At 37.8% G+C, this 27,870-nt stretch overlaps 1 protein-coding gene across 6 annotated transcripts; it reads right to left on the reverse strand.

The window, feature by feature from the left end:
- Positions 1–4,980: 4,980 nt before the first annotated feature.
- On the reverse strand, positions 4,981–26,764 carry AP4E1 (adaptor related protein complex 4 subunit epsilon 1). Of its 6 annotated transcripts, none has more exons than XM_061999746.1 (21): positions 26,577–26,764; positions 26,019–26,090; positions 25,107–25,230; positions 22,987–23,060; positions 21,489–21,610; positions 20,467–20,626; positions 19,824–19,990; positions 19,148–19,221; positions 17,047–17,169; positions 16,854–16,963; positions 16,444–16,583; positions 14,982–15,094; positions 14,726–14,844; positions 13,716–14,018; positions 12,905–13,019; positions 10,982–11,117; positions 9,584–9,839; positions 8,237–8,812; positions 6,787–6,971; positions 5,815–5,972; positions 4,981–5,382 (listed from the first exon to the last, which is right to left on the reverse strand). In XM_061999746.1, exons 1-21 carry the CDS (start codon positions 26,736–26,738, stop codon positions 5,222–5,224), a joined length of 3,450 nt encoding a protein of 1,149 aa, XP_061855730.1. In that variant the 5' UTR covers positions 26,739–26,764; the 3' UTR covers positions 4,981–5,221. The 6 variants fall into 6 exon arrangements, with proteins under 6 accessions (XP_061855730.1, XP_061855734.1, XP_061855731.1 ...); XM_061999750.1 differs by lacking the exons at positions 26,019–26,090; positions 26,577–26,764 and adding exons at positions 22,186–22,389; positions 24,246–24,439 and having other exon boundaries at positions 25,107–25,163; XM_061999747.1 differs by lacking the exons at positions 26,019–26,090; positions 26,577–26,764 and adding exons at positions 22,186–22,389; positions 24,246–24,439 and having other exon boundaries at positions 22,962–23,060; positions 25,107–25,163.
- Positions 26,765–27,870: the final 1,106 nt, after the last annotated feature.

Raw genomic sequence — 27,870 nt, forward strand, 5'->3', positions numbered from 1 at the left:
GAGGGAAATGATGTAAGCTTTGTCACATTCAACTTCTGCAACCTTCATGCTCTTTGAAGACCAGATTTTGTGAAGGTAAGTAGATGGACAGTTTAAAAGAAAACTGGAGATCCACATTTTGGTTGCATCACACATACACGGAACAAATGCGCAGCAGCAGCAAGTGAAATCTCTGTTCCTCTACAAAGTTCTCAAGCACTTGAGCTGACAAATGATGCTGGTCCTTGTGTTCAGATGTGTGGGTCTGGAGGAAATGGCACAAGCTTCTTGCCTTCGGGTACCTGCCTCTCCCCAGGCTCCCCAGGACAGACAGGCAGCCTGGGTCAGAACATGCTAAGATCTAGCACGAGACAACGTGCTAAGGTCTAGCTCTCTACCAAGCACCTTCTTTAAAGCTTTCCATCACACCTGTAGCTCAGTTTAGCTAAATGTGACTTAAATTAGACAGAAGACACATCCCTGCCAGATTTCAAATCCCTGCCCTAAATATAGAGATGCTAGAATCTACTAGAACGCGTCAAGAACAGCAAGTATATCCTTTGCTGTCCTTATTCCCGGAAAAGGCAAACTCTTTTGACTGAAAGAGCTCAGGATTTGCAAACGACTCACACTGCAATTATACTGGAAGCAATTAAAGACTGGCACAAAGAAAACTGCCAACCATCTTAAAATGAAAGTTTAAAGCAATCTGCCTAAGTGGTGTTTTGAGCCAAACTGCTGGTAAAACATTGCTGTCACATTAATTTTATGAATCATATCATGGCAGGACACAATATTCTTTGCCTCATCACTGCCAACTTTGTGTAGTAAAGAGAAAAAATGTTAATGTTCACAAAACTCCCAAGGGAGCAACCACTTCTGGCATCCTAATCAAATTCTCCATGTACCACAGAACAGTACATTGCACTGAACATGTTATCTTATTTGTGTTTTGAGAAACATTCTCACAGAAAGGCATATAAAGAGCTGACTCTAAAGAAAACCAAGAGGTAAAAGCACAATGAACTCTTACCACAGCAACAGAAACGCAAAAGCAAGTCCTATCTGGATGACTTAAGCAGGTTTGCTTCCATTTTTACATACCTCAGTGCCAGAAAAAGACAATGCAGAGTCTTATCCACACCACAGAGATAAAACAGCTTTTTATGCTCAAAAACTACTAGCGGGACTCTACAGGAGATAATGATCCTTCCAGTATTTATTAAACCATCAGGCAATGTCATTTACGAGCTACTTGCAAGTACAGAAAACATCAAGATAGTGCCATCCACTACACAAATTTATTCTCTTGGGTCCTTATAGAAGGGGTTTGGAATTTCTGGTAGGAAGTAAAGGATGTGATCTATGCTTAGGAAAACATACTGAATCATACTGCCATGTTGCACTTCCATTAATTTTCCTACCAAAGTATTTGTTTCATTAAAGACATCAAAAAATCATTTTAATTGACATAACAGTTGAAATGTGGATCCAATCCTATCAGTTAGTTACCTGTCAATTCCAGAACGTCCAGAACCACAAGTTGCCCACAGGACAAAGTAATAAAACAGTGGAATCTCCTGGTACCTAGGGTTTTGGTCCAAAATGATGATGACTTGCCAGTTCAGAAAGATCAGTATATACTCTGACTGGCCTCTGGCTGCCTCTTGAACGTAAATTCCTTCACACTAACTGGATTACATGCTCTCTTCCTTCCAGACTACTTTTATGCACTGTATTTCCTTTCCCTGAAAACAGGTTAACCTTTCAAGATCTAATCAGTCACAAAATAAAGTAAATGGGAACACCACAGAATAGGAAGACATTCAGTGAAGGATTTCCAATACAGAATTATGTGAAAAGATATTCATTTGTATAATTACTTACGCAGCTGCACTTCACTGTAGGACAACTGGGTGATGGATCACAATCTGAGGGATTCCCAGCACTGAATTGCTGAGGTTCTCAGGGACCTGATTAAGCTCCTGTCCTGGTTTTGGCTGGGACAGAGGTAACTTTCCTCCTAGTAGCTCCTTCAGGACTGTATTTTAGGTTTACACTTCAGAGAATGTTGATACCAGAGGGATGTTTTGGTTCTTGCTGAGCACTGCTCCGCAGCAACAAGGCTGTTTCTGCTTCTTACCCTGCCTGTGAGTGGACCAGCAGGGTTTGTGTGGGGAGTGGGAGGATGCAAAAACAGGAAGCTGGGGGCAGCATGACCAGGACAGCTCACCCAAGCTAGCCAAAGGGCTATTCCGTATCAGGGAACATGATGCCCAGTCTATAAACTGGGGAGAGTTGGCCCGGGGAAGAAGATTGCTGCTCCGGCATCAGTCAGTAAGTGTGAACAATTGCATTGTGCATCACTTGGTTTTAGTTTGTTTTGGGGCTTTTTTTCTTTCTTCTTGGGTTTTGTTTTTCTTAATTACTATTATATTTTATTCTTCTTACTGTGTTTTATTTTCATTATTATACTTGTTCTTCTCTTAATTCAAGAGTCTTGAATTTTTTTTCCCCCCCTCTTCTGTTCCCCTCCATCCTATGGGAGGTGTGGGGAGGGGGAGTGACAATGTGGTTTAAACCACAAGAGCTCCCCACATCAGACAGAAGCTCAGGGCAGGATGCACTCTAGTTGCACACTGACAGCCTTGCCATACAACAGCCTCAGAATTTCCATCAGGGCTGCAACCACCTTCAACTATGCAATTATGTCAAACTTCCTAACTGCTCTGGTAACTCCTCCTCAGTGCTACAGCAAATGGTGTGTTACATTAGCACTGGATGTTAAAAGAAGTTATTGTCAACTACAAATAACAACAGACCTTAAAGTCTCCTGTGACACCTAAAAACAAATCCTGCAGTCTGGCAGGCTTCTAACATGACTATTGGATAGTGTGAGCTGGCAACCAGAATGCTCTTCAAAAGATATAAAGTAAACTTTCTTTTTTTTTTATACCTCCAACTGAGACATTGGACATTTAAACCCCTCAGGGACTGAAGACTTCTGCAACTGTCACATTCTCCATCACTGTTTAGATGCAAAGAGAAACAATTAAAATAAGACCCAGGTCTTAATATGCAGAAAGACTGCTACACGTGGTAGCAAAGAATACTTAACAGGGATCAAGCTAATTTATTTTTTATGACACTGAATCTTATTAAACTACACAAAATGCAAAGATGGTGATAGATTAAGAAAAATATTCACTGGGCAATCCAGAAATGAAGACTGACACAGGTACGATTCCCTGCAAACTCCTTTATGTGATGTTACCATGAAGCTCTTTGAATCTCCACACTGACAGCTTAACACATACACTATTCATATGGTGAAAAAGGCTATAAATAACATTACATCAACAACAGAAGGCATTGTTGTCTTTTGCAGTCCTTTTTAAACACTAGGACGTTGAACATCTCACTGCTGAAACGGTTTAAACGCATAAGCCACAAACAGATACTTCTATAATAATTCATACAATTACAAAAGTCCAATTGCATTAACACAAGTGTGATTTACCAGCAGGAAAATAAGTTTGCTGGAAATTATTACAATCAGTTTTCATTTATATAAACTGTCTTGAAGTGCCAAGTAAACATTAAAGTATGCAGAACATTAAGTTCAGGTTCAGTGCACTTTAAATTCCTCAGTAAGAGGGTTCTGAAATAGCAATAAAAAGGAGCTTTGCTCATATGATTATACTTGTGATAAAACAAATTACTTGATTTAAAAAAAACCCAACAACAAAAAAAACAAAACAGGAAAAAGAAACTATCAACATATTCTTATGATGACTACATAAACATTTACCAAAATATTATCAAAGTAATGGAATACTTTCTTTTCCTTTACAACCAGTGCTTAGCAGGTGAGATAAATGCTGAATTATAATAAAGAATTTGCTTGTTAATAATAAACACAAAGTGAATTCCACTGTAGACTCCATTTATACCAGGTCTGAACTGTGTGTACAATCTTTGATGTTTTTAAATAAAAAACCATGACCAGTTATAAATAATATCAAACAGTATTAAAGTTTTCGTTAGAATCTAAAGAAATTAAGATTGATGGAATTTCAAGACTATGAGGTTATTTCAAGAAGGAAACAATCTAGACAGGCACATTTATCATGTAAGCTGCTCAGACTGAAGTGCAGATGAAGTGCTGAGGGACATGGTTTAGTGGTGGGCCTGGCAGTGAGAGGTTAGCAGCTGGACTCAATACTAAAGGTCTTTTCCAGCCAAAATGGTTCTATGATTTAGATCTCTTATGCCTGACTGAGAACTGCAACAAAACAGCCACTACTGTGCAAGTCAAAGGTCTGGAGTCATACTGAGGTTATAAACAATTGGAAGTAAAAATAAATGAAAATTTCCTTCACGGGAGTTTTCACAGACAAAGATATTGTCCAAAGGATTGACTGGAGAGCAATGAACACATCCACTAGCCAACTACCCCCAGCTCCGTCAGACTTTACTCACATGAAGCTTATCTTTCGACGTGCACACTCAGTGACTGTCACAGATCCCTAAGGAAAGGGAACATGACTGAAACATGAGGCAGGAAGAACTGCAGACAGGAATTAACCTGAACTGCCTTAGATCATCCTTCAGGAGGCGGGGATGCCTCCTATAAAAAAACCTACTTAGATGTTATCACTTACATGGTAAACATCAAAGATCATGGGAAGCATGTTGTTCACTAAAACCTTTTAACTATTTTCAAAACAAGCATCTGTTGCTACATAAGTTACTTTATATAACCACCAATATGGGTCTTGTTGCCAGCAGTGCTTAAAAATAGCTTTAGAAAAATTATCAAAATAAAATGAGATGATCCTGATAAATGATCAAGTTTGACCTCATAATGGAGATATCTTTTCTTTAAAATCATATTTAAGTAGTTGCTATGAGAAATAATTGTTGGCATTTATAAATGCTGCATAACAAAAATAAATACTTTCAGTCATTTACAAGAAAATTAAGAAATATACATTTCACTTAAACAGGTAACAATACTTTAATGGATTACTTGTTAGTCCCTGTACAGTCCTGAGCATGTTTTTTTGCAGGCGTAATTTAGGTCATCCTTCTTCCCCCACAAGTCCACTTGACACATGCCAGCTGGAAGAAAACTTTTAAACTTCTGAGCAGCAGCATCTGAATTCAGCTTTGGTAATTACCTGTGCAACTGTACAAATCTTTTCACACACCAAATAGATTAAGGCAGGCGCTATTGTTATTAGGATTCCTCCATCACCTTTTGACACTGATAGAGCAAACCATCTGGAAGAGCAGAACACGGCGATCTGAACCACACTGCCAGCATCCCTGAGTGAGTACGACAGTGGAGCAGACAGGGCACAGATGGAAGTAGCTGGCATGCCAGTATTCCCTCATTACCTTAAAACAATAGAAGTCATAGAAAAAATTAAGTAACAATTAACAAGTAACAGTAGCTATAGTTCTTTCTCTCAAACTTCACTTCCGCTGTTCTCTTTTACTCTTACCCCTGCACTTCTCTTAACATCAAAAATCATGCCTCCTGTATGCAATCCCAGCTTCATATCTGTCATATAGCTTCATTCCCATTCTTTTGTCTTGTCCAAAACTCTTTACAGTGTGAGAGTTTGCTCCTTGATAAAGTTTACTGTATGCTGTACACTTGTACCTTTACATCAGATCTTCACATAGACCCCCAAGTAAGGCAAGTAAAGTCCATATGACAATGCTGCTGTGTTTATCATGTCCCTAAACATTCTCTGCCTTAAAGATACCTGCTTCCATGTACTTATTTCCCTGGGATAAGCAACTTTACAGTACACTTGCACTCACCTATAATGTCAACTATATGGAGTTTCAGCTTCTGTTGCAATGTATTCAGAGCTGCTGGCAGGGAATCTTGAGAAGATGGCATTTTAATATTCTGTTTCACATCATTGGAAAGGGACAACCACAGCTTCCCAAAGTCTTCTGTAGTTATTGCCATTGGCCTAAAAATAAGTTCCCCACATTTAGCAAAATAAGTTATATTATTCAGAATATATTTGATCTCTCAAAATACTATATCTGGAAGCAACGGGACAAAGGAGTCAGTAATAAGCAAATACACATTAGCTAAAACAAATCCCTTCTCTTCCCAGGTTAACTTTTTTTTACAAGTTTCTATTCCTAGTTTTACATTTTCAAATTCTAACAAAAATACATTATTGTATGTAAATGGGAGATCCAAGTGAATTGCCTTATTTGCCCAGTGAAAGAGATGAATCAAGTTAAACGAGGGCCAGGCTTTCTTATGGAAAACACAGTAGATTTCATTATATACCAGAAAAGTCTACTGGAAAAAGGAGACTTGTTTTTTCTACTCCTAAAATAAAAGCCATGTTCAGAAGTGAAAAGAATGAGCTTTCTTCTTCCTCTGCAAAAGTTGTCAGTCTTTCATATAATGTACGAATCTCTGTACTCAAATCACCTGGTTCAGTTGACATGTTTAGATTAGGCTATTTCTTAACCCAGTAAGCCCTCCTGTTCACTTAGTTCTGCTAGCCTTCCCAAAAACACATTCTGAAGTTCAAGACAATTCTAACCTGCAACTACCGTAAATATTCTCACTGCATTTATACTGCTTTTTATCCCGTTTTATAAGCATAACCACACACTATCTTTAATAGTCATCTCAAGAAAATGAAAATTAGTTGCTCAAGATGAAGTTTTATATTTTCATAGTTAATATGCAACTCATTCTGCCCTTGTCTAATATTTTTTTGACCACACACATTTTTAGAAGCTGCAGCTTATCTTATTTACCTGATGAAGTCCAACAATGATAAAGTTATTGAAAATTCAAGGTGAGTTTCCATCTCTGACTGGTAATCAACAGAGCCAGAAAGAACTCCCTGTGTACAGATCTTGTTCATCCACACACATTTCTGGCAACGTTCCACACTTTGAGCTTCAATCACAGGAAAGTGGTACGTGGGACTCTCCAAAATCTATATATTTTTTTAAAAAGATTATAGAATACAAGTCTTGCTGTCAAGTTGTGTAAGTGCTAAGATACAGCCAAAATATTGTCTAAGTGCCTCTTATTTCAACTGATTTTCTTGGATTATTTGGCAAGTGAACAGAGCTACTATTTCTCAGCTCTCATCAAGGATAAATCAATAGCATCTACAAAAGTTCTGTGAGAATTAAAACACTGAGGAAACTGATCTCTTTCTGCCAACTGCCTTCCACACGCCAAATGAATGCTCAGGGAGACCAAGAATTGATGACCAAGAACCTGAATTCTGTAGCTCAGTCTCAAAATAAATTAATATACAAAAATATATAGCTTGTGGTATGTCACAATGTTGCTTACTTTTGTATATTACACTGGAAAATTAGACACAGACTTTCTATCAATGACATAGCAGGTTCGATTCAGCCAGAAATGGGAGGGAAGAAGACTTCATAACCAATCAGTAGTTCCTTGATTAAATGAATTCCAAAAGAAACATTCTGCTTAATTCTCTTTATCCAGTTACCATTTGCTGTCTCCAGTTTTCCTGTGTTTCTTTCCACAAAATGTGTGGATAGTCATGCCAACAGGCAATTCCTAAATAGCTTTCCAAAATTTAAGTGAAGTTTTAACCATGACTACCACATGCTTTCACCAACCACACTTAAATCACAGATGTGGCCAATGTCAAAATGACTCCTCCACCAACTGAATGCAGGAGAACAAAACTGAAATATGACTGATGTCTTTGGAAAAAAAAAAAAAACCCTTAAGCAAGCTTAGAAAGTTTTAGGTGAAGGAAGAAACTGCATGATGTCTGCCTATTCAGAGAAAAATGAATGAAGAAGGCCAATAGTTTCACCCGAACAAGAAAGGTTACACAATAATTTCTTCGGCAACTCCAGTCACACCATTCTGAGCGTGACTGGTTAGGTTTGCATCCAGTCCTAAACTCCAGGGAAAAGTTTAATTTAGAACTGAAAAATCATATGTATTTGTTTTACAGAGGCAAGTGGTAGGAAACAAAATCAAGGTGAACTGAAGAAGTGAAATGCTAATTTTTATACCAAAGGACATTAAGTTTAGCACTGAGATTTTTTTCACCACCCCTGTGTGTAATAGCCATACCAAAGGTTTTAAGGAAATGCTTTGAGAAAAAGGCACAGCTACTACATTAAATCAAATATTGCACACTTAAATGCAAGTGAAAAGGAAGAAGTTTCAAGTGAATTTGAAATAAACTAGAAAGTTTCTTACCTGAAACTGTTCTGCTTCTTCAAACACTAAGTTCACAGCATTAAATGCAGAAGTGGTTTTATTTGAAACAAAAACAGTGAGCAACAGAGAGTCGTCTGTCCACACTTTACATAAATACAGAGCTAAGGCATCACTCTGACAGAGTTCTGCTACTTCAGAGTGGGTGAGCTCTTCTAGCTCTTCTGGTAAGGAAGGGATCAGTGGTGTTTTACTGGCACTTTCCCATTGAGAACTTGGGGAAGGCTGAAAAATTTCAATATTACTATCAGCAAACAAAGATGACTGTGACAGTCTACTATCTGAAAGTCTGTCATCCAGATCAGATTCTTTCAGGGACTGAGGTGTTTCAAATGCTAAATTATCTTCTACAGTGTCTGAAGAACCCAGGGAGGCTTTCCTTAACCTTGTGCATATATTTCCCTCGCAGTCTCCTATGTCAGCAGGTACTGTGTCAAGTAAGGGGCCAAAATCTGAAGCAGCACTATTCTGGAAACCTGAGGCCTCCTCAATATTTTGAGTTTCATTTATTTTTGATTTTCTTTTGAACTTCTGAGTAGCTGTGTCTGCTTTCCCCATCTGTAAATAAAAAGTAAAAATGAAAAAAAAAAGGTTGGGGAAGTTTCTAGCATCAGCTGCCAACAGCATGAAACACAGTAAGCAAGGACAAACAATGGTCAAAGAATCAACTCAGATGACAAATACAAATAGTTATAAACATTTTAATGGATACAGTAATTGGATTTTGTTGTAGTTCTTACTGGGTATAGGGTTAGTCTACAATGTCAAGCATGACTCTAGGTTCTCTAAAATATAAAATAAAAGCTCCTATCAAAAAGCAAGCACTGGTAAAAATTTCCTGGTAATACCAGTGATAACTTCCAATATTTGATCTGGCTAAGATAATGACAATCTTTAAAGAATTCACCATTAGGCAATCTTTTTATGTTCCACGTATTACCACAAATAAATAAAAAATGGTCTTGACACAGGGCATCAAGCTCTGGCCTTACTGCCAAAGGATTATCAACCACTCTGCAAAGTTGAGTAAAGGAATAGTTGTGGAAAACTGAGCCTAAAACTTGAGGTACAACATGTAAACAGAAGGAAATTCTAGTTATTGAATCAGATCTCCAGATGTTGCTTCACAAAGTAATATCCAACCCATTTCAGGTTATTTAACAAATTACCAGATTACAAAAGTAATTTTCAACAGTTTTTCAACGACTTGGGGTTTTTCCCTCATTTAACCACAACACTAATTTGATCTCCATTTGCATATAAATATTCATAATTTTAAATAAGGCAATATATAAACTCTAACTGTTAAGTCCCAGAAGAACCACTTACCAGACTGACACCAGCACTTGATCCGAGCCCAATAAACAAAGTTGATGCTAACTGCTGCTTCTCTTTATCTTCCTCAGAGAGGCTGGCAACCTGATCAGATTGCAATGCAGGAGGATCACCCACCTGTCCTGCTAATAAGCTGCCACAAGAAACAGTTTGTGTCTCATTTTCTTTCCCTACTTTGTTTTCTTTCTTGGGAAGATAGCCTTCTTTCCCCCATAGTTTGCGTACTCCCTCAAGTTTCAGAGTATTTGTCCTAAAAAAGCAAATGAAACACAGCAGGATCAACCATATGAACATCACACTCCTAAAAGCATCCCAACACTCTGCTTCAAACACTATTCACAACTTTTCTATATTGATATACTCAGAGTGGTGGAACATCAATTAACATTGCTTTGCATCTGCATTAAGTTCTACATTAGTGATGTCATTCATTACTTTTAAAACATCCAGCAAATGCAAACTTGGACCAGGCTGTATAGCATAAGTCTATACTTAGGACAAAGTCAGCAATAGACACCTGCAATCAGTAGTGGACTGGGTTTGACAACTCCATCCATAGTTTCACATTACATTTATCACATATTTACGATTGTTTTAACAAGTGAGTACAAGCAGCATGGTGTCTTTCTCCCCAGAAAACAGATTCTGGGAATCTCTAAGTATATTTAAATAGTTCTATTGCTGATTGAAAAAATAATTTAAGTCATTGTAAGAGACAGAAAATTAGAAGAGACCTAGAAAGTGGGGTTTTTTTTTCTTATGAGCAGTGTTCATATTCTCAGATATCCTCAACTCTAGCAGAAGTTAGTTTAACAGACACAGGCTAAATGCTGCAAGTCCTACATCCAAAAGTCCCTCTCAAATTTCCTAAACAAACAGGTTAAAGAATCTGAAAAACATTTCCAAGGTTTCCTGCACACCACTTTGCCAGAGTACAAATGAATGTGTTAATTTGTATGAAAGCATGGATATGGAATTTACTTGTACTGTTCAAAAACTTAAGGAGTATCTTACACTGACTCTTAGCTTCACTTTTCTAGAGAAGTTTCCTTAAAAGGCACAGTATTGTAAGCTCCTAAAAAAGTAAGCATAGCCTGTAAGAAGCAGCAGCCAAGAAAAAAATACTTAATCATGTAATCATCAGGTAATCCTGTTCCAATTTTATTGCATTAGCTATCACTTCATTTGTACTTTGTGAACAAAGTGGAAAAACAGTCTAACTGCACTAGTTTTTTTTCTATTTCATGGAAGATATCATCTGAATTTCTTCTTACATGACAGAGGTTTCCAAGTTAAACTGTATTTTTAGTTCCACGTAATGAAGAAGCAAAGACACGTGATATCGACAAGAGAAGCTTAAACGTACTTCATTCCAAACACAAATTAACTCACTCTTTATGCCCTGTCTCAGCGCTATTACCAGAAGTATCAGAACCAAAAGATAAACCAGTGGGGGACTGTCTGCCGGTGATGCCTGACGAGGACATGCTTGAAGCAAGTGACAATCCATAGGGTTCAAAATTCAGAGCTGCAAGATAGACAGAATCCTAAAGTTACAATGAGGCATAAAAGGCTAAGAAAGAAATCTATTTTCTGCAAATAGAGATGCTGTACCACTGCACTTCCCTGGCTCCCCATTCAGGATCACGTTTCTGTTCTCAAGTAAGTTTTAGATACACAGAGGATTTCTCTAACACATGTATCCATTTGGTATTTGGTTTTAAATACTAAAATTAAACAGAAATAATGACTTTACAGTCTATCACTGAAATACCTGCCAATGCTTAGTATTTGTAGATAGAAGTACTGCATTGGATCTAAATAAGTGAGCTTTCCCATTTGTTGGTGTTTATCTTAGGTGATAAATCATTTTCACTAAGACTTCGAAATTAGGATTCACAACCAGATACTTTAGCTACATTTCACAAATTAAAATGCAGTTTGAATAGCTTCTAAAACTTGCTTTGGACTACAATATAATCAGTTACTGTTAACAGGAAGCAGAGCAAAGACTCTCCTCTACAGCACTGAAACTATCAAGGGGTATAGTGCCTCTCTCTCATCTCCACTCCTGCTTTACACTTTCTTCTTCCCAGCAAAGTGAAGCAGCAGGAAGAGTGTCCTGATAAAGAAGAACACAGTACTAAGGAAGTGTTCTGTCCTATCAAAAAGCAAGAAGGAACAGAGATCCAAGTGGCTTTGTGACAAACATTGTATTTGTAAAGTTACTCAAACTCTATGAACCCACAAATTTAGTCATCTATAAACAAAGTTATCAATACACTCAGTGGACTCCCGCTCTAGGATATCCCTGAATATTATGCCTCATCTATATCTTACATCCTAGAATATTTATGTATCAGTGGAAGGTGCTAATCAGTACTCATGATCAGTGAGAAAAAAAACCAGTGGTTCATAATCCAATTCCTACAATGGCTTCCCTGCAAAACTGTAAGAATGTTGCAAGCACCAGAGTGCTGCACAGATGTTCTTCAGCAGTAAAGACCACTAATTTCATTCTCTACACCTCAGTATGAAGCACTATTATGGGCTTAGTCTGATATACAGTAGATTTTACCCCTCACTGGGCTTTACTTGCATGGGAAAAACAGTATAGAATATTCAGCTTCAACATAGTTGACCTTGTTCAACATGTCTTCACCGAAATTTTGAATTTTCTAAGAAGCTTAAAGTGGATGCTGTGTTTGTACAACTCTGAATTTATAATTATTTGAGAAAAAGTGTTACATTCTGCCAAGCTACACATATAAGCAAATGGACAGTATTATTTACTGCATGCATTAAACTGCACAGGTAAAAAAAATCTTCTTTAAAATATATTATAGGTAAAATGTTGGGGTATTTTAAAATAATGGACAGCACATATTGCAGTCTAATCCGTACTTATACTAGCTAAGAAATGTAAGATTGGTACCATAAGTTTACAATGGTAATTATTGCAAACTGTAATTCTACAATGAAGACTAAGTGCTCAACAAAAGTAAGGAACCCTTTGCTTTCACTTTAATAATCCCCATAAATTTCCACAGATCCCAAAAGTCCCAGAGAGCGGCAGAGATTATAGTAACGTGATCTCATCTGCAGAACAGCAACCTATGATGAATGACCTTTAAACAGACCAGCTAGACAGATGCAAACTAAAATCTAAGTTGAACTTAGTCAATCCTACAGACAAGAGCTTTATTAATATAGCATTACTTCAAGAAATAATATTAACTGTACATTTGGATTGTTTGTTAACATTTATCAGGTAATTTACCAGCTATTTCATAGATGCAATAAACCACCAGTCACCTTTTTCCTGAGAAAGTTTCTCCTCTTGTCTCTGGTGATGAGGCTTATACGGTGCTGCACCACGACCGAGTCCCTCAGCCACAAACCCATCCAGGAAAGACAAGGAAGCATCTACCTACACAGAATTCAGAGAAGTGAGAAAGGAATGAAAATGTTTTCTGTATGAGCCTGACATTACCAGAACAGCATTGTGTCTTATCAGCAAATCACGATCTTGTGTCTCACATTTCCGATATCTACCAGTAAAGCTGCTCTATTAACAGATCTTAAGCAAACATGTCAAAATAGACTTTGAGATAGAGATTTGTAACTTTATTCCCCTCACTGATTTTTTTTTCTAAACAATAAAAAAACAGAGTGTTCTTCCTGTAACAGCTGATCATATTGTTATATGATTATACTTAATTCAAAAATCTCAGCAATATCAATACTGCTTTCTATCATTTATTATGGACATTTCAGTATGACAATCAGTAGTTTCTAAGGAAGTAACTCCTTTGAATTAAAAAGCTGTATTGTATCACTAAAGCAGATTTAACATGTCTTAAAAAAATCACCGTATGACATAATCATTTTGTTAAAAGCTATGCCAGTTGAACACCATAGTTCTTCATCTTTCAGTATAAACATTACAACTCATCACATATGCATGAAAACGTATGTTTCTGAAAACTCACTTTCAGCAGACAAAAGACTGGCATCAGTCATAACCATCAAATATCATTCATTTTGAAAATACTTTTTTACCAAACTATTCAAGCCCTTGAACTACTAAGAGGTTCATGAAGAACACACATTGCAGCTGTCTTACCACCATGTCATTGCAACAGGCATCAAATGGAAGCAAGTTTTTCATCAGTGCTTTGTCTTCACACAGATGCTTCAGTTCAAAGGCATATTGTCTCATGCAGGTATCTAGAGAGTTGCTGAATTCTTGGATTAATTTGTCAACTGTTTTTGAACAGGAGGTATGTGATGCTATCTTGGTGATTGCAGCCATTATCCACGCTTTAGTTTCAGAAGTAACAAAAGTCTTCTTCAGCAGGCTGTGTAGCTTTGTCAAAATAACTTCTGGATCAACATCTGTAACAAGGCTGGAATATTCCCCCAACACCTAGTCACAAAGAACAGACAAAATATGCATTTAGTTATACAGCAGTGTTTGCAGTCTTGAAACTAGAATACAGTACTAAATAACACAATAAAATCCACCTCACATTCAATAAACTATTATTTAAACATGTTCAAATTATTTATTCACCATTTTGTGTTTTAAATGTCAAAAGCTTGAAATTCTCTTTGTGCTTCCTTCAGCAGACTCCAACTTGCAATTTCTTAAAAATGCAATAGTTGATTCAAAAAGAAAGCTAAACAAAGCAATTAGGCCCTTCTAAGACACGATTTACTCATACCGCAGCCCCTTCCTTGGGTGGAAGCTGAAGCTCACCCAGGTACCAGACCACAGTAGCCTAGCATGTGGCCAGTCACTTGCAAGGCTAAAAATGCATTCCACCACATCTGGCCTAATTCTGATGAACATGTAAAGTCTCTCAGCATGCATTAAGCCTCATGTTGCTGCTATGCCATTCCAGTAGTCACCTACCTTAAAAGGAGCAAGTCGGCTTTTTTACAAACTATGATGACCTAAGTAGTCATTCAGCATCAAAAAGAGGACACTAGATTTCAGTATATTATCTTGAATTCAAGCAAAAAAACAATATTCATGATCAAAAACAAAGCAGCTAAAAGTATTTAAAAAGATCACCCCCTTTGACAGTTTCCTCATCTGTGTATTCAATTTTGACCCCGTGTCTACCTTACCCAGCTCATAACTTGAAGGAATTTCTGTGGGTACAATGCATCTTCCTCTTCAAGTAATGCTAAGTAAGACTGTACTGCATACATTCGTAGCTGACCATCTTCCTTTCCATCATCAAATCCTAGATAGAAAACAATACATACTTTACCTGGAATGAAAATAACATCTCCCATCAAGTGATTCAAAGTGCATTTTAAGAAAAATGGCCAGGTGATTAAGGAACATGTCTAATTCTTCAGAACATTCAGAGTTACTCACCTTCAGCCAACAGCCTCAAAAAGTTGTTTGGGATATCAGGGTGCACAACATCACCCCCAACTGAAAACACAGCATTCATTGTTTGGATGAACCACTCATTGCTAGGGGAATACGTGTCCAGATGTTAAGGAATTAAGTGCTAAGGCACAACTTGTACTTTCTTTTTTAGTGCATTTCCTAAGGAAACAAATCTTCCACAAACAAGCTACCCATCTTGCTTTCTCCGATACACTGGAGGCCTGATGGTCAAATAGCTCAATCTAACTAATAATATTCCTGTATCTTTTATAAAGTGTTTCCTGTAAACTTGATGGAAACTGACGGTTAGGTAGAGAAATCTCAAGTTATTGCCCCGTTGAAAAAGCTTGCACATGAACTTCAAAGCTATCCATTATGTGCAATTTTCTGGCTTGTCAATCAATACATCTTAAGTTGTACATGAATAAATGCCATGAAAACTAAGAATTTCAGCAGACTTCACACAGTAGGAACAGACACGTTCACATCAGGATCTCTGGAAACCTGTCCCACTGTACTTAAACTTCACACTTGTTCAGTGTTAGCTTTCCAGCATAATCGTTTTAATTCTTTACTCAATATCACTTCATCAATGACAGACTAGCTGTTCTTTTCAGCAGTGTTTTGCTGTTGATTTACTGGAAAACAAACATTTTTAACTACTTCACAGAAAGCAGTATTTCTATCTATTTAAAATTTGATCAGCTTTTGCCAACTTTGGCTGTTAAGATTCTGTCTTCTCTCAAAAAAATCTTGAAAATTCAAACTTACCTAGCAGAAATTTTCAATAGTACAGAAACATCAATATTGTTGTCTCATTCTTGCATACTGCATGAATACAGGTTTGGTGTTTTTTTAACACTACTCTGTGTGCCAAGCAGTGTATAAAGAGGATGGTAAGATGGCGCTCTGTTATAAAGAGCTTTCAGCTCAAGTTATCAGGCAAAAATACATACAGAAACCAATGGCAAGTCTAACAGCAATGTCTACCTTATGCCGAACCCCTAAACATCACTTCCATCTTTTTGGTATAGTTAAAGAATCTTTATTTCTAATGAAGTGCATTATTCTTAAAATCTACACACCAAGAGTTCTCTGATCACTCCCACAATTACAGAACTGCACTCAGTGAAGCACCAAGCATCTCCCTCCACGTCATGGTATAAGACTTCAAAGCTTTCATTTTAAAACACAAAGTTTTAATGCTAAACTCCAAAGCTAAAATTAAGTATTTTGAGTGCCACTACTTTCTCTTGGTGAAATACAAAACCCACCATAGTACTTCTAGTATGCACTTTCTTTTGCATTTTTTTTTTCACATGAAAGAGTAGAAAGCACAGCTGTAATCCCTTCTACTTCAAAAGATCACGAAAGCTGTTTGAAAGGTACAAATGACACATTTGGCTAAGCTCTGACTTCAAGTTTCGGAAAAATAAAAGGATATTTCTCAGCTAGTTCCGCTACTTTGCCAACAAAGTTCATGATAGCATATTCTTCTTTGCTTTCTTTTAGGTAGTCAAGGATCTTTTGAACTATGACAATTACATTCTGTCCATTTGTAATCCTATAAAGAAGCTCTAAGGTCTGAAAGAGAAAGCAAGAAATATTTAATAGGCACTGATGACTCAAAAAAGGCAAACACAAACACTTTAGTATGACGCAATTTTATCAACTATCTTTATTTGACAAGTCTTAAACAAAACACACAGCTTATCTACACAGCTTATCACATCAATATTGTTTGTAACTGTTCTCCCACAATAACTGAGGCACACTCTGCTTTTTCAAACTACCTATTTTATAAAACCTATCATCCAACTTAAAAACTAACTTAATTTTTAAAAATTCACTGACCTCCCTTTTAATAATGGGATCAGGATGGTCCAGACATTCAATTATTGTCATCTGGTGCTGAAGGGCCAGATTAGGATCCTGCTGGATAACATAGGTCAGAGCCTTTAAACCTAGAATATATGTGATTGGATTAAGAGAATGCATAGTACTATGACCAAATTAAAAACACCTTCATGAAATCAGGCATCCTTACCTAAGTATTTCAAATTAATTTTGGGTGATAAAACAAATTTTCCAATGCACTTTGCAGCCTTTTCAAGTAGCTCATATTTGGGATAAATGGTATAAATTGTTTGGACACATTCAAACAAGATAGCTGTGGAGAGGAGGAGAAAAGACACATCATTAATATGTGTATTAAGTACTTCTGCAATGCAAAAATTTTTAACAAGCAAACAGACTCATTGACTCCTCAAAGAATTGCAATGCTGTCCCAATCCCACAGAATCTAACTGCAGAGTACCTACCAACACAAGTAAAAACAGGATAAAAGACTATCTCCTTTAGTATATACATACTTTTTACTAGCCTTTGCCATTGTGCATACAACTTTCTCTCCTTGAAGTTCTTCCAACCTTGAAGTCTCCTATAGTTGCTCAAGGGACTGGACTGGCACAGTCTTTAGAAATTCAATGGGCAACTATAAAGTATTTGAGACAAAACACTTTTCAATAATGCATATTTCTTAGCTAATACAAACACCCAAAAACATCCCAAGAATATTCTTATTTTAAAAATCCAAACAACTGTGCACAGTTGTTTGAGGAAAAGCTAGAAGTAAACAGAAAACCACAAAAAAGTAATTCATCCTTTGTGGCAACAGTTTGGACAAATATTGAGACCAAATTAACTGACACTTAAAATCACGACATAATTTTCAATTCTCTTAATTCAGTCCTTAACTGAATTTTCCAACAACCAACCACCTACTCATCTTAAGCACTACAAACCTAATTGATAAAGATTAGCATATAATTCAATTGGCTATAAGAAGCAAGAAACATGAATAACCAAGGACTTTGTGTAACAAAGACCAATCACTTAGAATTACACTTATTTTGTCTGTGACCATCAACTAATATCTTATAAATAGCTTAACAGATGCAAAAAAAACCACGTATCTGAACTCAATGTCCTTGTATAAATCATAACAAGCTGCCCACTTTGGCCCATGAAGTGTTTAATGCAAATTAACTCTTGGCAATTGCAAGTGCACATTGCCTTGATTACAAGGTAACACACTTCCCAATTTCTTGTATGTTCTTGTGTATAAAGAATAGAAGCAATGAACTGAATACACTTAATTTCTGACAGATGTTTCCGCATTTATTATTTACCAAAAAAAAAAAAAGTCCCCAGAGCTCCCCTTTTTAGTGAAAGTGAAGCTCACACAATGCTTTACAAAACATCTATCAAGTAGGCATTAGACACCTAGGGCTTCAGGCCACATTCATGAGGTTTTTTCCTCCCTCTGTGTTGTTTTAAAACCTCAATTCTCTTCTCATTCTTTTTTTTCAATAGTGAAACAGCTCTTAATGTAGGGTGCTAGAACATCAGATCTAGGTGTCTGGCGAGTTATTAAGACCTGGGGAGGGGAAGGCAAAGAAAAATCCAAATCAATTGTTCGTCCTTTTATTAGAAAAAAAACTTACCAATGCAACTATTCCTTTTGGTTTGTTGTAGCATCAAATACTACAACTTCTACTGAGAAGGATAATGATATTAACATAGCTTCTATCACGTTCTAGAAATTTTGAGATGTGTGTCAAAAACATCTTTTCACAGGCACCACTATAACTGAACACTGGAGGTGTAATTTTTATTAACTGTAGTTAGAGGAAAAGCCCTACACAGCTGAAAAGAAGTAATGCTGTCACTCTTGCATCTATCTTACTGTCTTTCTTAAGACAGTGAAAAGAAGATCTGGGCATTTCTAATAAACAGAGCTGTATTACTGGGATTTTTGTATTCCCATTTATTTCAGCTTCAGCAATGTTCAGTAAGAGCTTTCATGAAGCTGACTTTCTGTATTTAAGGGCAAAGACAACGCAAACATAGGATAGCGGCTTTCAAGTCAAGATGAATTCCCAGTAAATAAAAATGTTTTACTTCACTGATAGGCAACTGTGCTGTACAGCAATGTATCTCTTTCTTTACAATTTACTAGTGGGGCAAGTTTGTTAAAGAGGTAAATAGATTTTTCAGAAGTATTGTGTAAGCATTTTAGCACAATCAACTACTCACATTTTCAATCTTTCAAAATACTGGTAATTACATAAAATAACCTCACCCACCATATGTAATATTGTGATTTATCTCTGCTCTTCTTAAGGATTCATCTAGAACATCATACATCAATTCACTTGTTCTGTTGAAAAAGAAAATACTTTAAATTATTTGCAGCATTAACAATCACGTTGACTTATTTTACCAAACAGCTCAAATACTAGTATTGAGATCAATTATTCATATCCATAGATTCATTTTAACACAAAAAAGCTCTATAACATGTTTTTAAATGGCATCTAACAAAATGTTTTCAGCTTTCAAAAGAAACATTTAATATACTACAAGAATAAAAACTTCTCCCTTGCTCCTTGTATAAAACCAACCCAAAACATCAATAGGAAAATGATCACAGGTAACTAGGTCCTCACAAAATGACACTACTTTTTAAACTGTCCTTACTCTGGATTTTCACACTGTTGTTTTGTAACCTCGTTAACGGAAGTCCAAAAAATGTATTTCAAGCATATTCCACAATAATCAGCTGTTTAGCCAATCCATAAGCTGAGAAATTAATTCTGCAGTTTAAAAACTATCTGCTCAGTGTATGGATTAACAAACACATAAGAAGTTCAACAGTGAAAGCCTCTTACAAAAAAAACTCCACAGTAAGCTGTGAGGTACAATTCATTGCTGTACTCTTTGTACTTTCAAAACACTAATTAGAGAGAAAGATTTGGTTACCTTGGATCATCTTTTCCTAACAGTCCCAATATTCTTAGAAGCTGAATTTGTAACCATGGTGCTGGCACGCTGTGATAGTTGAAGTCAATAGGGAGCTTTCCTCCCACTACCTGCTTTAGGATAGTTACAAAACTCCCAGTCAGGTCCTTGTATCCAGATGAGTTTTCCTACATAATGAGAAAGAAATACAATTCAAAACTTTTGATACGGCATCTCAAAAGTAAAAATACTTCACAACTTAAGAAAGATCAAAATATCAACACTGATGGTTTAATTTCTTCAAATCAAACTTCTACTCTCATCCTCCAGTGCCTGTAAGCTCTTTGCTTTAAATCTATTCTATTTTCTCACACGTTTGCAAAGGGAGTGAATGTAACTTGAAAACAACAGTAAAAAAAAAAAATACAAGCAAATTTCAGCAAATCCACTGTTAGATCCTCTAGCTAAAGGATGCCAGGGATGTTAAGCATTCAGATCATGCAAGAAGTGGATCTGTCAAGCTAAATGGACAGCAGGCATAAACCCAACACAGATAACCATGAGCACATAAATTCACTTTTCTAACAAATTCACATTTTTTCTGCAGTGCACTGTCCATTTAAAAATCTCCTAAGTTCAGTTCTGCTTCTAATTCTTTGCCTACCTTAATCATTTGAAGATAAATATGCAAAGAAGCAGCCATGACTCCAGCATCCCTGTCACATAAGGCTTTTCGAAACTTATCATGAATATGCTGAACTTGGTTAGGAGCAATGAGATAGAACTTATATAAAGCTTGAACAGCTTTTCTTCGGATTATTTCCCTGAAGAGAAATGACATTTGTACAAAACAAAATGAAGTTGCTTGTGTATTTTAAGTACTCAACAAAACAACTTGCATTTGTTACTTCTACAGCAATGTAAAATTATACGGCTGGCCACCAGAACATCATTTGGAGATAGGTGAGAACCCATGTTTTACATATTTGACAACAAATGACTTTGCAAATAGCATCTAAGTGAGGAAGTGACAAAGCAAACTTAGAAGTGTAATAGGAGTTGATGTCAGATTTACAATTCAAAAGTATTGCCATGAAATAAACAATGAAATTGGTCACTGATTATCTCTTATTATATGTGTGGCTCCAAAAAAAATACCTGTCTGTAATTTACTCAGTTCTCTTTGTAATCAATGTGATACAATATTATCCTCTGCATACGGGGTATTATAAATATGGGATATTATAAATTAAGGATCAAACAATTCAAGAATATTGATATCTGCAGATACACTCTTTTCAACAAAGTTTCTATAAAGAGCTCTATTTTTAAAAAAAGCATTGGTGAAGTACTTCAAGGATCCTAATCTGTTTCTCCATCTACTCTACAAACACTTCTTCATCAACATATTTCTTAAAAGGACTTCAGCAGATAAATTCAATTACAATTCTATTACATTTACCTGTCAAAACTGGTTACAATAAAATTAATATCTATCCAGTACTCAATCAAGACTGCAAACAAATCGGACAGAAATCTAAGGGACAACTAGGAAAGGAATAATTTCTGAAGGTAGTGACTAGAGACAGCAAGTCTGAGAAAAAACACCAGTTTATTAAAACTACCTACAAAATTAAGTCATTCAACCATGCAAGGCCACTTAGAATCGTGTAAATGAATACATACTTAGAATGCTGGAGCTTGTCTTCTATTAAGGGAAGAACAGCTGGAATCATCTCCCGTGGAAAGATTTGGCTGACAATGGTTAATGCCATGCACACCTCTACTAGATTAGTGCTCTGTAAGTCCTGTTAACAATCATTGAAATAAGACAATAAAGTTTTATTTAGACTTTTAAATTCTGCACAGACATACCCCAAATCTTTCAGAAGCAGGCTGGATCTAGCCCACCTACTGCAAGCACCCTGCTGCCAGACATCCCGTTGTCTTTGTTTAGGAGGGGTCAGCTCTCAGTGAGCTAGTCAGGTTCTTTTCTCTTATATAGGAAGAAGGAGCAACCAGCTCCTCACACTCATACAGAACTACATTCAAATTTTAAACGTAAGCAAGATTAACACAGAGCTACAATCATTGTTTGTACACTGAAATAGCTTCATGATTGCAAAGCGATGCTGAGTCCCCAGTTGCATCACAGAATTCAACAGTATTTTCTCTAGTGCTTTTGATCTAGCACAATTTTTGAAAAGGAAAAAGCAAAAAGAGCAAGCAAAGTAATTGCCAATTATCTCTCTACACTAAAAGAAGATCTTAGCTACTCCCTAAGAAGAAAATGCAAATTACACATAATGTTTTACAAAAGAAAAAATAAAAATTCACAGTCTATCCCAAATAAAATTAAAACCAGTACCTATAGCTCACTAACCTTAAACAAAAAAAAAGGATGGATGAATTCATGAAATACAAGAATATCACTGTTTTCCAAACAAAGTTAGATATGTAAGATTTCCAGCTGGCATCATTATTTTCTATTGCCACTTTTCCCAGACAGGTTTTGGTCCTCATTTTGGTTTAGGTCTTTGTGGACTCTCATTTTTCACTTCCTTCTACATTCTTACTAGTTTCAAACCTGGTTTTAATAGATTACAGAACCATTTTCAAAAAACAAAAACAAAACTAGCATCCCTTTCAGTCTATAATTTATGTGACTTTGGCCTACTGTAACATAATCATAAAAGTAATCATTATGCAAGAAGCCACAGTTGCTTCATGTTAAGAGGCAGTCATAGAGAAGATTACACCTATGAAATATTATTAGGTAGTAGATGTTCAGTGCTCAAAGCATATTTCCATTTTCTATCAAAATTAACAAAAGAACTCAAAGAAGCCAAGAAAGACCTGCTGGCAGCTAAAAGAAAAAATATTGAAATATACATGCATGGCTCCTCCTGGAGTTGAGAATGAATATAACATACATTTTATAAAGGAAATGTTATGGTATACCTCCTTTGAAAAAAAATTAAATAGATGGCTTCAATAGCACAAATGCCAAGATTAAATGAAAAAGTCAGGGAAAGACACTTCAAATTTTCATTGCTAACCAAAGAAACAGCAACCTTAAGAGAGCAAAACATAACTGACAGGTACATAGCTTAAATGACGTGTGACAAAACAGGAAGAAATGGTCCAAGTTTAGTTTACCTCCAGACCTCCAAAAACACTGTACCTTCACAACTGTGTTCACAAGTAGAAGTAGCAGTTCATGATTTTCATGTAGAAATAAAGAAACTGCCAAGTAACCTACAAAGGAAAGCATCCTTCATTACTACTTTGAAGCAATAAACAACTTAAAGACAGAAAACTTAAGACTGTAATACAAGAAGAGTTAACTCTATTACAAAAACTCACTATTGAGTGATAGTGGTTCATATTTTATAGAGACTCTATTTCCAGGCAACCAGTTACATTTAAGTTGCAGTAAAAGCTCAACAAATAACAGCTAAGAGTTCATAAGGTGTGAGAAATATGAGACCTTATGATACTGTTATAGCTAAAGTGTAGCAAAGAGCAACGTGAGAAATTACTTCCTGGAAAACTAGTATCTTCAGAGAAAGGAATTAGTAGCTATGGAGAGAAGCATATTACTTCTAGACTATACAGCACAAATGCACTTCATTACACTTGTCTCCCTTTTTAAAAAAAAAATAAAGTTCCATTTCAAATAAATTTTATATTCAACTTGGAACATAGAAGAGTAAATTCACCATCCTATGCCAAAAACTCCCTTGGTATTTCTTAACAAGGAGGAAACAATTTTAGAACCCCAGAAACCTGCCAGAAGACCTTTTCTTCAAGACCTCTCTTCCCTTTAAACTAAGGAACTTGAAGAGGGAAGTGAGGAGGGTGTGGCACAACTCACAACAATATTTGTATTACACAGATGGATATTAAAAAAGGTCTTGGTTCATTCAAGGTTTAAGGGTGAAAATGAACAACTCAGACATAAATAAGTGCACTGTCTGGGCTATCAGATTGAGCTATCTGCTTGTGAAATCATAGATGTAATCAGCTTAGTACGTGTGTAAAAATGCCATTTGGCTTCATTCACTGAGGGCCACATTGGGTAAGAAAGTAACTCATCCTGATTGCATCAACTGACAACAAATCCTTAATAAAAACATTGGTATATAACAGGCAAAGTCATCATAACATCTTTTTACCACATCAAAGCTTAAAGTTTTCTGGGCACAAAACACTCTTAAGTCACCTACATTTTAAAAAAATTAAATTAAAAAAAAAAAAAAGCTGCTTGCTTCAACAAAGCTTTCTAGAAAGAGCCCTGGTATGGAATGGTCTCAAATCAATTAATAACAAGACACATTGGTTCCTGACACAGAGGTCACAAGGTGGCTTCAAAACAGCTTACCACCCACCCTCCCAGGTTTGGTGAAGATAGAATTTCTTAATCCCTACCAGAGCACTTACACACTGGCTTTCATTACTCAGGGATAAAGAAACTTTAAATCATGCTTGCAATGCATTCTCCCAGAAACTCCAATACTTCAGGGGATGATCCAGATGAAATTCAAGCAAAGGATATCAAACAAGCATATCCCACAAGTCACTGCCTTCCTTCCGTGTATGCAGACATGGTATTGCTTGGAGTTAAACCATTTTCTCTGCAAACAATAAGAAACGTCTTCACTAGGCAGTTGAATCAGCAACTGCAAGGAAATTCTCCAGATGTGACAGGCTGACAGCTACTTAAAACTCAATCTACTGGACACAAGTCAATAGCCACACTGGCAGGAAAGGAAAAATCAAAGAAATCTGAAGTAGCCATTCAGATTTCCTCAGAAACTTTTGCACTAATGATCTCTGAATTTACCTCATTTCCTACAACACTTTCTAAATGGAAAAAAAACCCTACAAGCACTAAACCAGAAAATACTTCCCTGACAAACATCTGACATGAACATCTTTGTCTAATCTTGTACTACAGTACCTGAAAGACAAACCAGATCCTGACAGAAACTCCTTCTCAGCTTGATGTGTTTTTACGTAAATTTGTGGTTAACATCTCATTTATTGTGCACTGATTGAAAACTATGAAAGAACAACTGATGATTTAAAATAATTCCCATGGCCTTTTGTTCTACTAGCAAATTGAGGGCAGCTCACAAACTAAGGATTTATTTATTTTCAAGGAAGACTGAGGGACTACGAAACAAGATCAAGAAAGCAGAACATTTTAAGTAAGCTTTTTTTTACATGATTTATAAATCCTAAGAAACTTTTAAAATATAGTTTCAGAATATTATTAAGGCTACAGCTCCATGCACATACCAACTCTCTTCTCCAAAAGGTTTCCCTGCTGTGCAAGCTTGATTGCATGGATGTATCCAAAGGAAGACTCATACCCCAGCATTTCACAATAGATGAGCCTCACCATACATTCTTTCATCAGTCTCTGAAAAAAATCAAAAATAAATTGATAATAATTTATTAATTACTAGATTAAGTCAGCCATGTTTTAACATTTCTTCACTATTCTAATGAAGAGGGCTTGATCCATATAAACATATGGGCATTTATGTTTTCAATAAGGTGCTTATAATTTTTCCTTTGCTATGAACCTCTTCTGTGACTCTATAAATTAATTTTTTACTATAAGAGCAGAACTCCCCATATACTACCCTTACAGCTGTTCCTTTATTTTTATTAGCATGCACGTGATCAGTAGTACTTTATGACTAATATGAAAACTATTATCTAAAGTGCAGAACAATCAGACTGCTAATGCAAGTTATTTTTCACCAATCACTACAGCAACCTAGAATGGGTTTCCACTATATGTGAAGTAAAACTTTATTCTCCCTTTAAAAATTTTCACTCATGGGACTGAGATATGCATCAACTGACCCAAACCACAGCATACAACAAAGCATAGCTACCTGTAATAATGTCAGCCTACACAGAACACACTTCAGTAGAAGTGGTTCATCATGTAGCTTTTCTGTCTGGATTATTTCAGAAACAACAGATGAACTCTGGGTATCATAACATCCACATCAAACAGAATCAGTGTCCTCACTATTTTAACCATGCTACAAAACCACAGACATTGGTACCTTTCACTGGTGACAATATTTATAACGCAAATAATCCGTACACTCCACCCGGCAAAAAGAGTGAGAACACTGTTTTGCTTCAACTCTTGTCTGCTGTTCCCACAGCCTAACCACTAACAGAACTTACAAGTGTTGTGTTGGGGGCTGAAACTGTTGCTTTCAAACTGGTTAGTTCCTGCTGGATTAACTTTTCTTCTTCCTAGAAAAGTTAAAACTTCTTTTAATGTCGCATACATTTGGCAGGCAAAACATGAAACTGAAGTCGAAGAAGATACTTTAACAACATTCCATAGGATTCTCAAACCCAGAGTACACCTCATTTACGGCAGTGACGCCAGGCTGCTTGTTCTAAGTACAGAGGCTGCACTTTGCGGCCGTTACTTCGCCATACCGTGCCCCTCACAGGGCAGCATAACGCGGCGACCCACGAATATGCACTAAGGGAGGTTTACGGTCGAGTGCTGGAGCTCGGTAAGAGCCAGTCCCGCGGCTGAGGGGAGACGCCGTCGCCCTGCCACCGCGCACGGAGCCCGCGGCACCTCGGCGGCCCGCGCCGGCTCTTCAGGGAGGCCGGAGGGAGGGGTGAGAGAGAGAGGCAAGGGCTGGCCCCCCAGCCCCTGCGACGCGGCGGGAGACGCAGGAGGTCTGGCCCGGCACGGCCCGGCGCGCGGCCCGCAGCCCGTACATGCTTGGAGGTGAGCGCCGTGATGCTCCGGATGAGGCTCCCGAGCCGGGAGGTTGCTGAAATCCTGCCAGAGGCGCCGGCGCTCCTCGGCCTGGCGCCCGAGTCGTGCTGGCCCAGCAGCCCGGGCAGCACGCTCAGCGTCTGCTCCACCACGTCGCTCATGGCTGCTGCCGCCGCCCGGAAGGGAAGGGTCCTGCCGCCCCGCGGCCCCCTTCGGCCTCGCCGCGCACTTCCGGCGCCGCCCCCGCTCCGTGTGGCGGCCGCCTGCCGGCAGGGGGCACTGCAGCAGCCGCACACGGCGGCCCGGGGCGCAGCGGGAGGAGCTGTCGGGGCCGGTGAGGGCCGGGCGTTGAGGCCCCGGCCGGGGCACGGTGGCGCTGCGCTGCGGGAGGCGTTCCCTCAGGCCCGGGCCCTGCCTGTCCTCTCGCGTCGGCCCGTACCGTGGCACAGCCGGGAGGTGGAGCCGACACACAGGTTTGAGTGCGGGTGAGCCCGGCCCGGAGGGTGACGGCAACCTCTCTGCAGCCTCCAGGGCTGCTGCCCAGGCCTGCCGGTCGCGGAGCGCACCGGGAGAAGAGCAGATGCTCCCCTGAGGGAGCCCTGCGTAGGTGAGGGCTGCGGCAGCAGGAGCGGCCTAGCTGCCCAGTTCTTGTTTGTCAGCATCACAAAACAAAGACATTTAAAGGTGGGGTTTCAAAGAGAACAGTGCGACTGTTTAGAGATGTTTATGAGAAATACTATTCTTGAGGTCTGTGTTGGAACACCTGGAGACTGGCCTTGGCTTAGAGGCTTCCACATGAGATGTTCCTCCTCTGGCAGCAGGAGATGGGTGTCTTGGGATGAAAGCATCTGGGAACTACCTCTGCATTCAGTGCTCTTGCAAATAAACAAAGGATTTCATACCTGTGAAAGCTAATGTGTGAATTTATAAAGATAAAAATGACAGTTTCTGATGACACTCTTGATACCATTTTTGCCATTTTGTAATACTATGCCTTTCAAATTAAGGTTAGTTTTATGCCACCATGGATGAGCATGAGTAGTGGCAGATGCTACATGAATGGAAGCCTTGTTACTTCGAGTCATTTGGTACCCACAGAACTGATTTCAATTAACAGAAAAAGCTCTTTGTTTGTCAGGCACAGGCCATATCCCATCTCGGTTCTGAAACACTGTGACATGCCTTCTGGTCCATACATGGCAGCTACAGAGCTGGATACATTCAAAGCAGTGACATCAGCAGGGAAAAGAAGGGTGCCAGATAACTTCCATAGGTGTTTCACATTACATGGGG

This window comes from Colius striatus, chromosome 7 (genome assembly GCF_028858725.1).
Source record: "Colius striatus isolate bColStr4 chromosome 7, bColStr4.1.hap1, whole genome shotgun sequence".
Lineage (NCBI taxonomy): Eukaryota > Metazoa > Chordata > Aves > Coliiformes > Coliidae > Colius > Colius striatus.

What these genes read in the sequence shown, in the direction of transcription:
- AP4E1 (XM_061999746.1), bottom strand. Translation starts at nt 26,738, where the DNA reads ATGAGCGACGTGGTGGAGCAGACGCTGAGCGTGCTGCCCGGGCTGCTG. An exon ending in CGGCGCTCACCTCCAAGCAT is followed by an intron (nt 26,091 to 26,576) that starts GTACGGGCTGCG and finishes TAACTTTTCTAG; the next exon opens with GAAGAAGAAAAGTTAATCCA. An exon ending in GAAACTTTCTCAGGAAAAAG is followed by an intron (nt 11,118 to 12,904) that starts GTGACTGGTGGT and finishes TCTATCTTGCAG; the next exon opens with CTCTGAATTTTGAACCCTAT.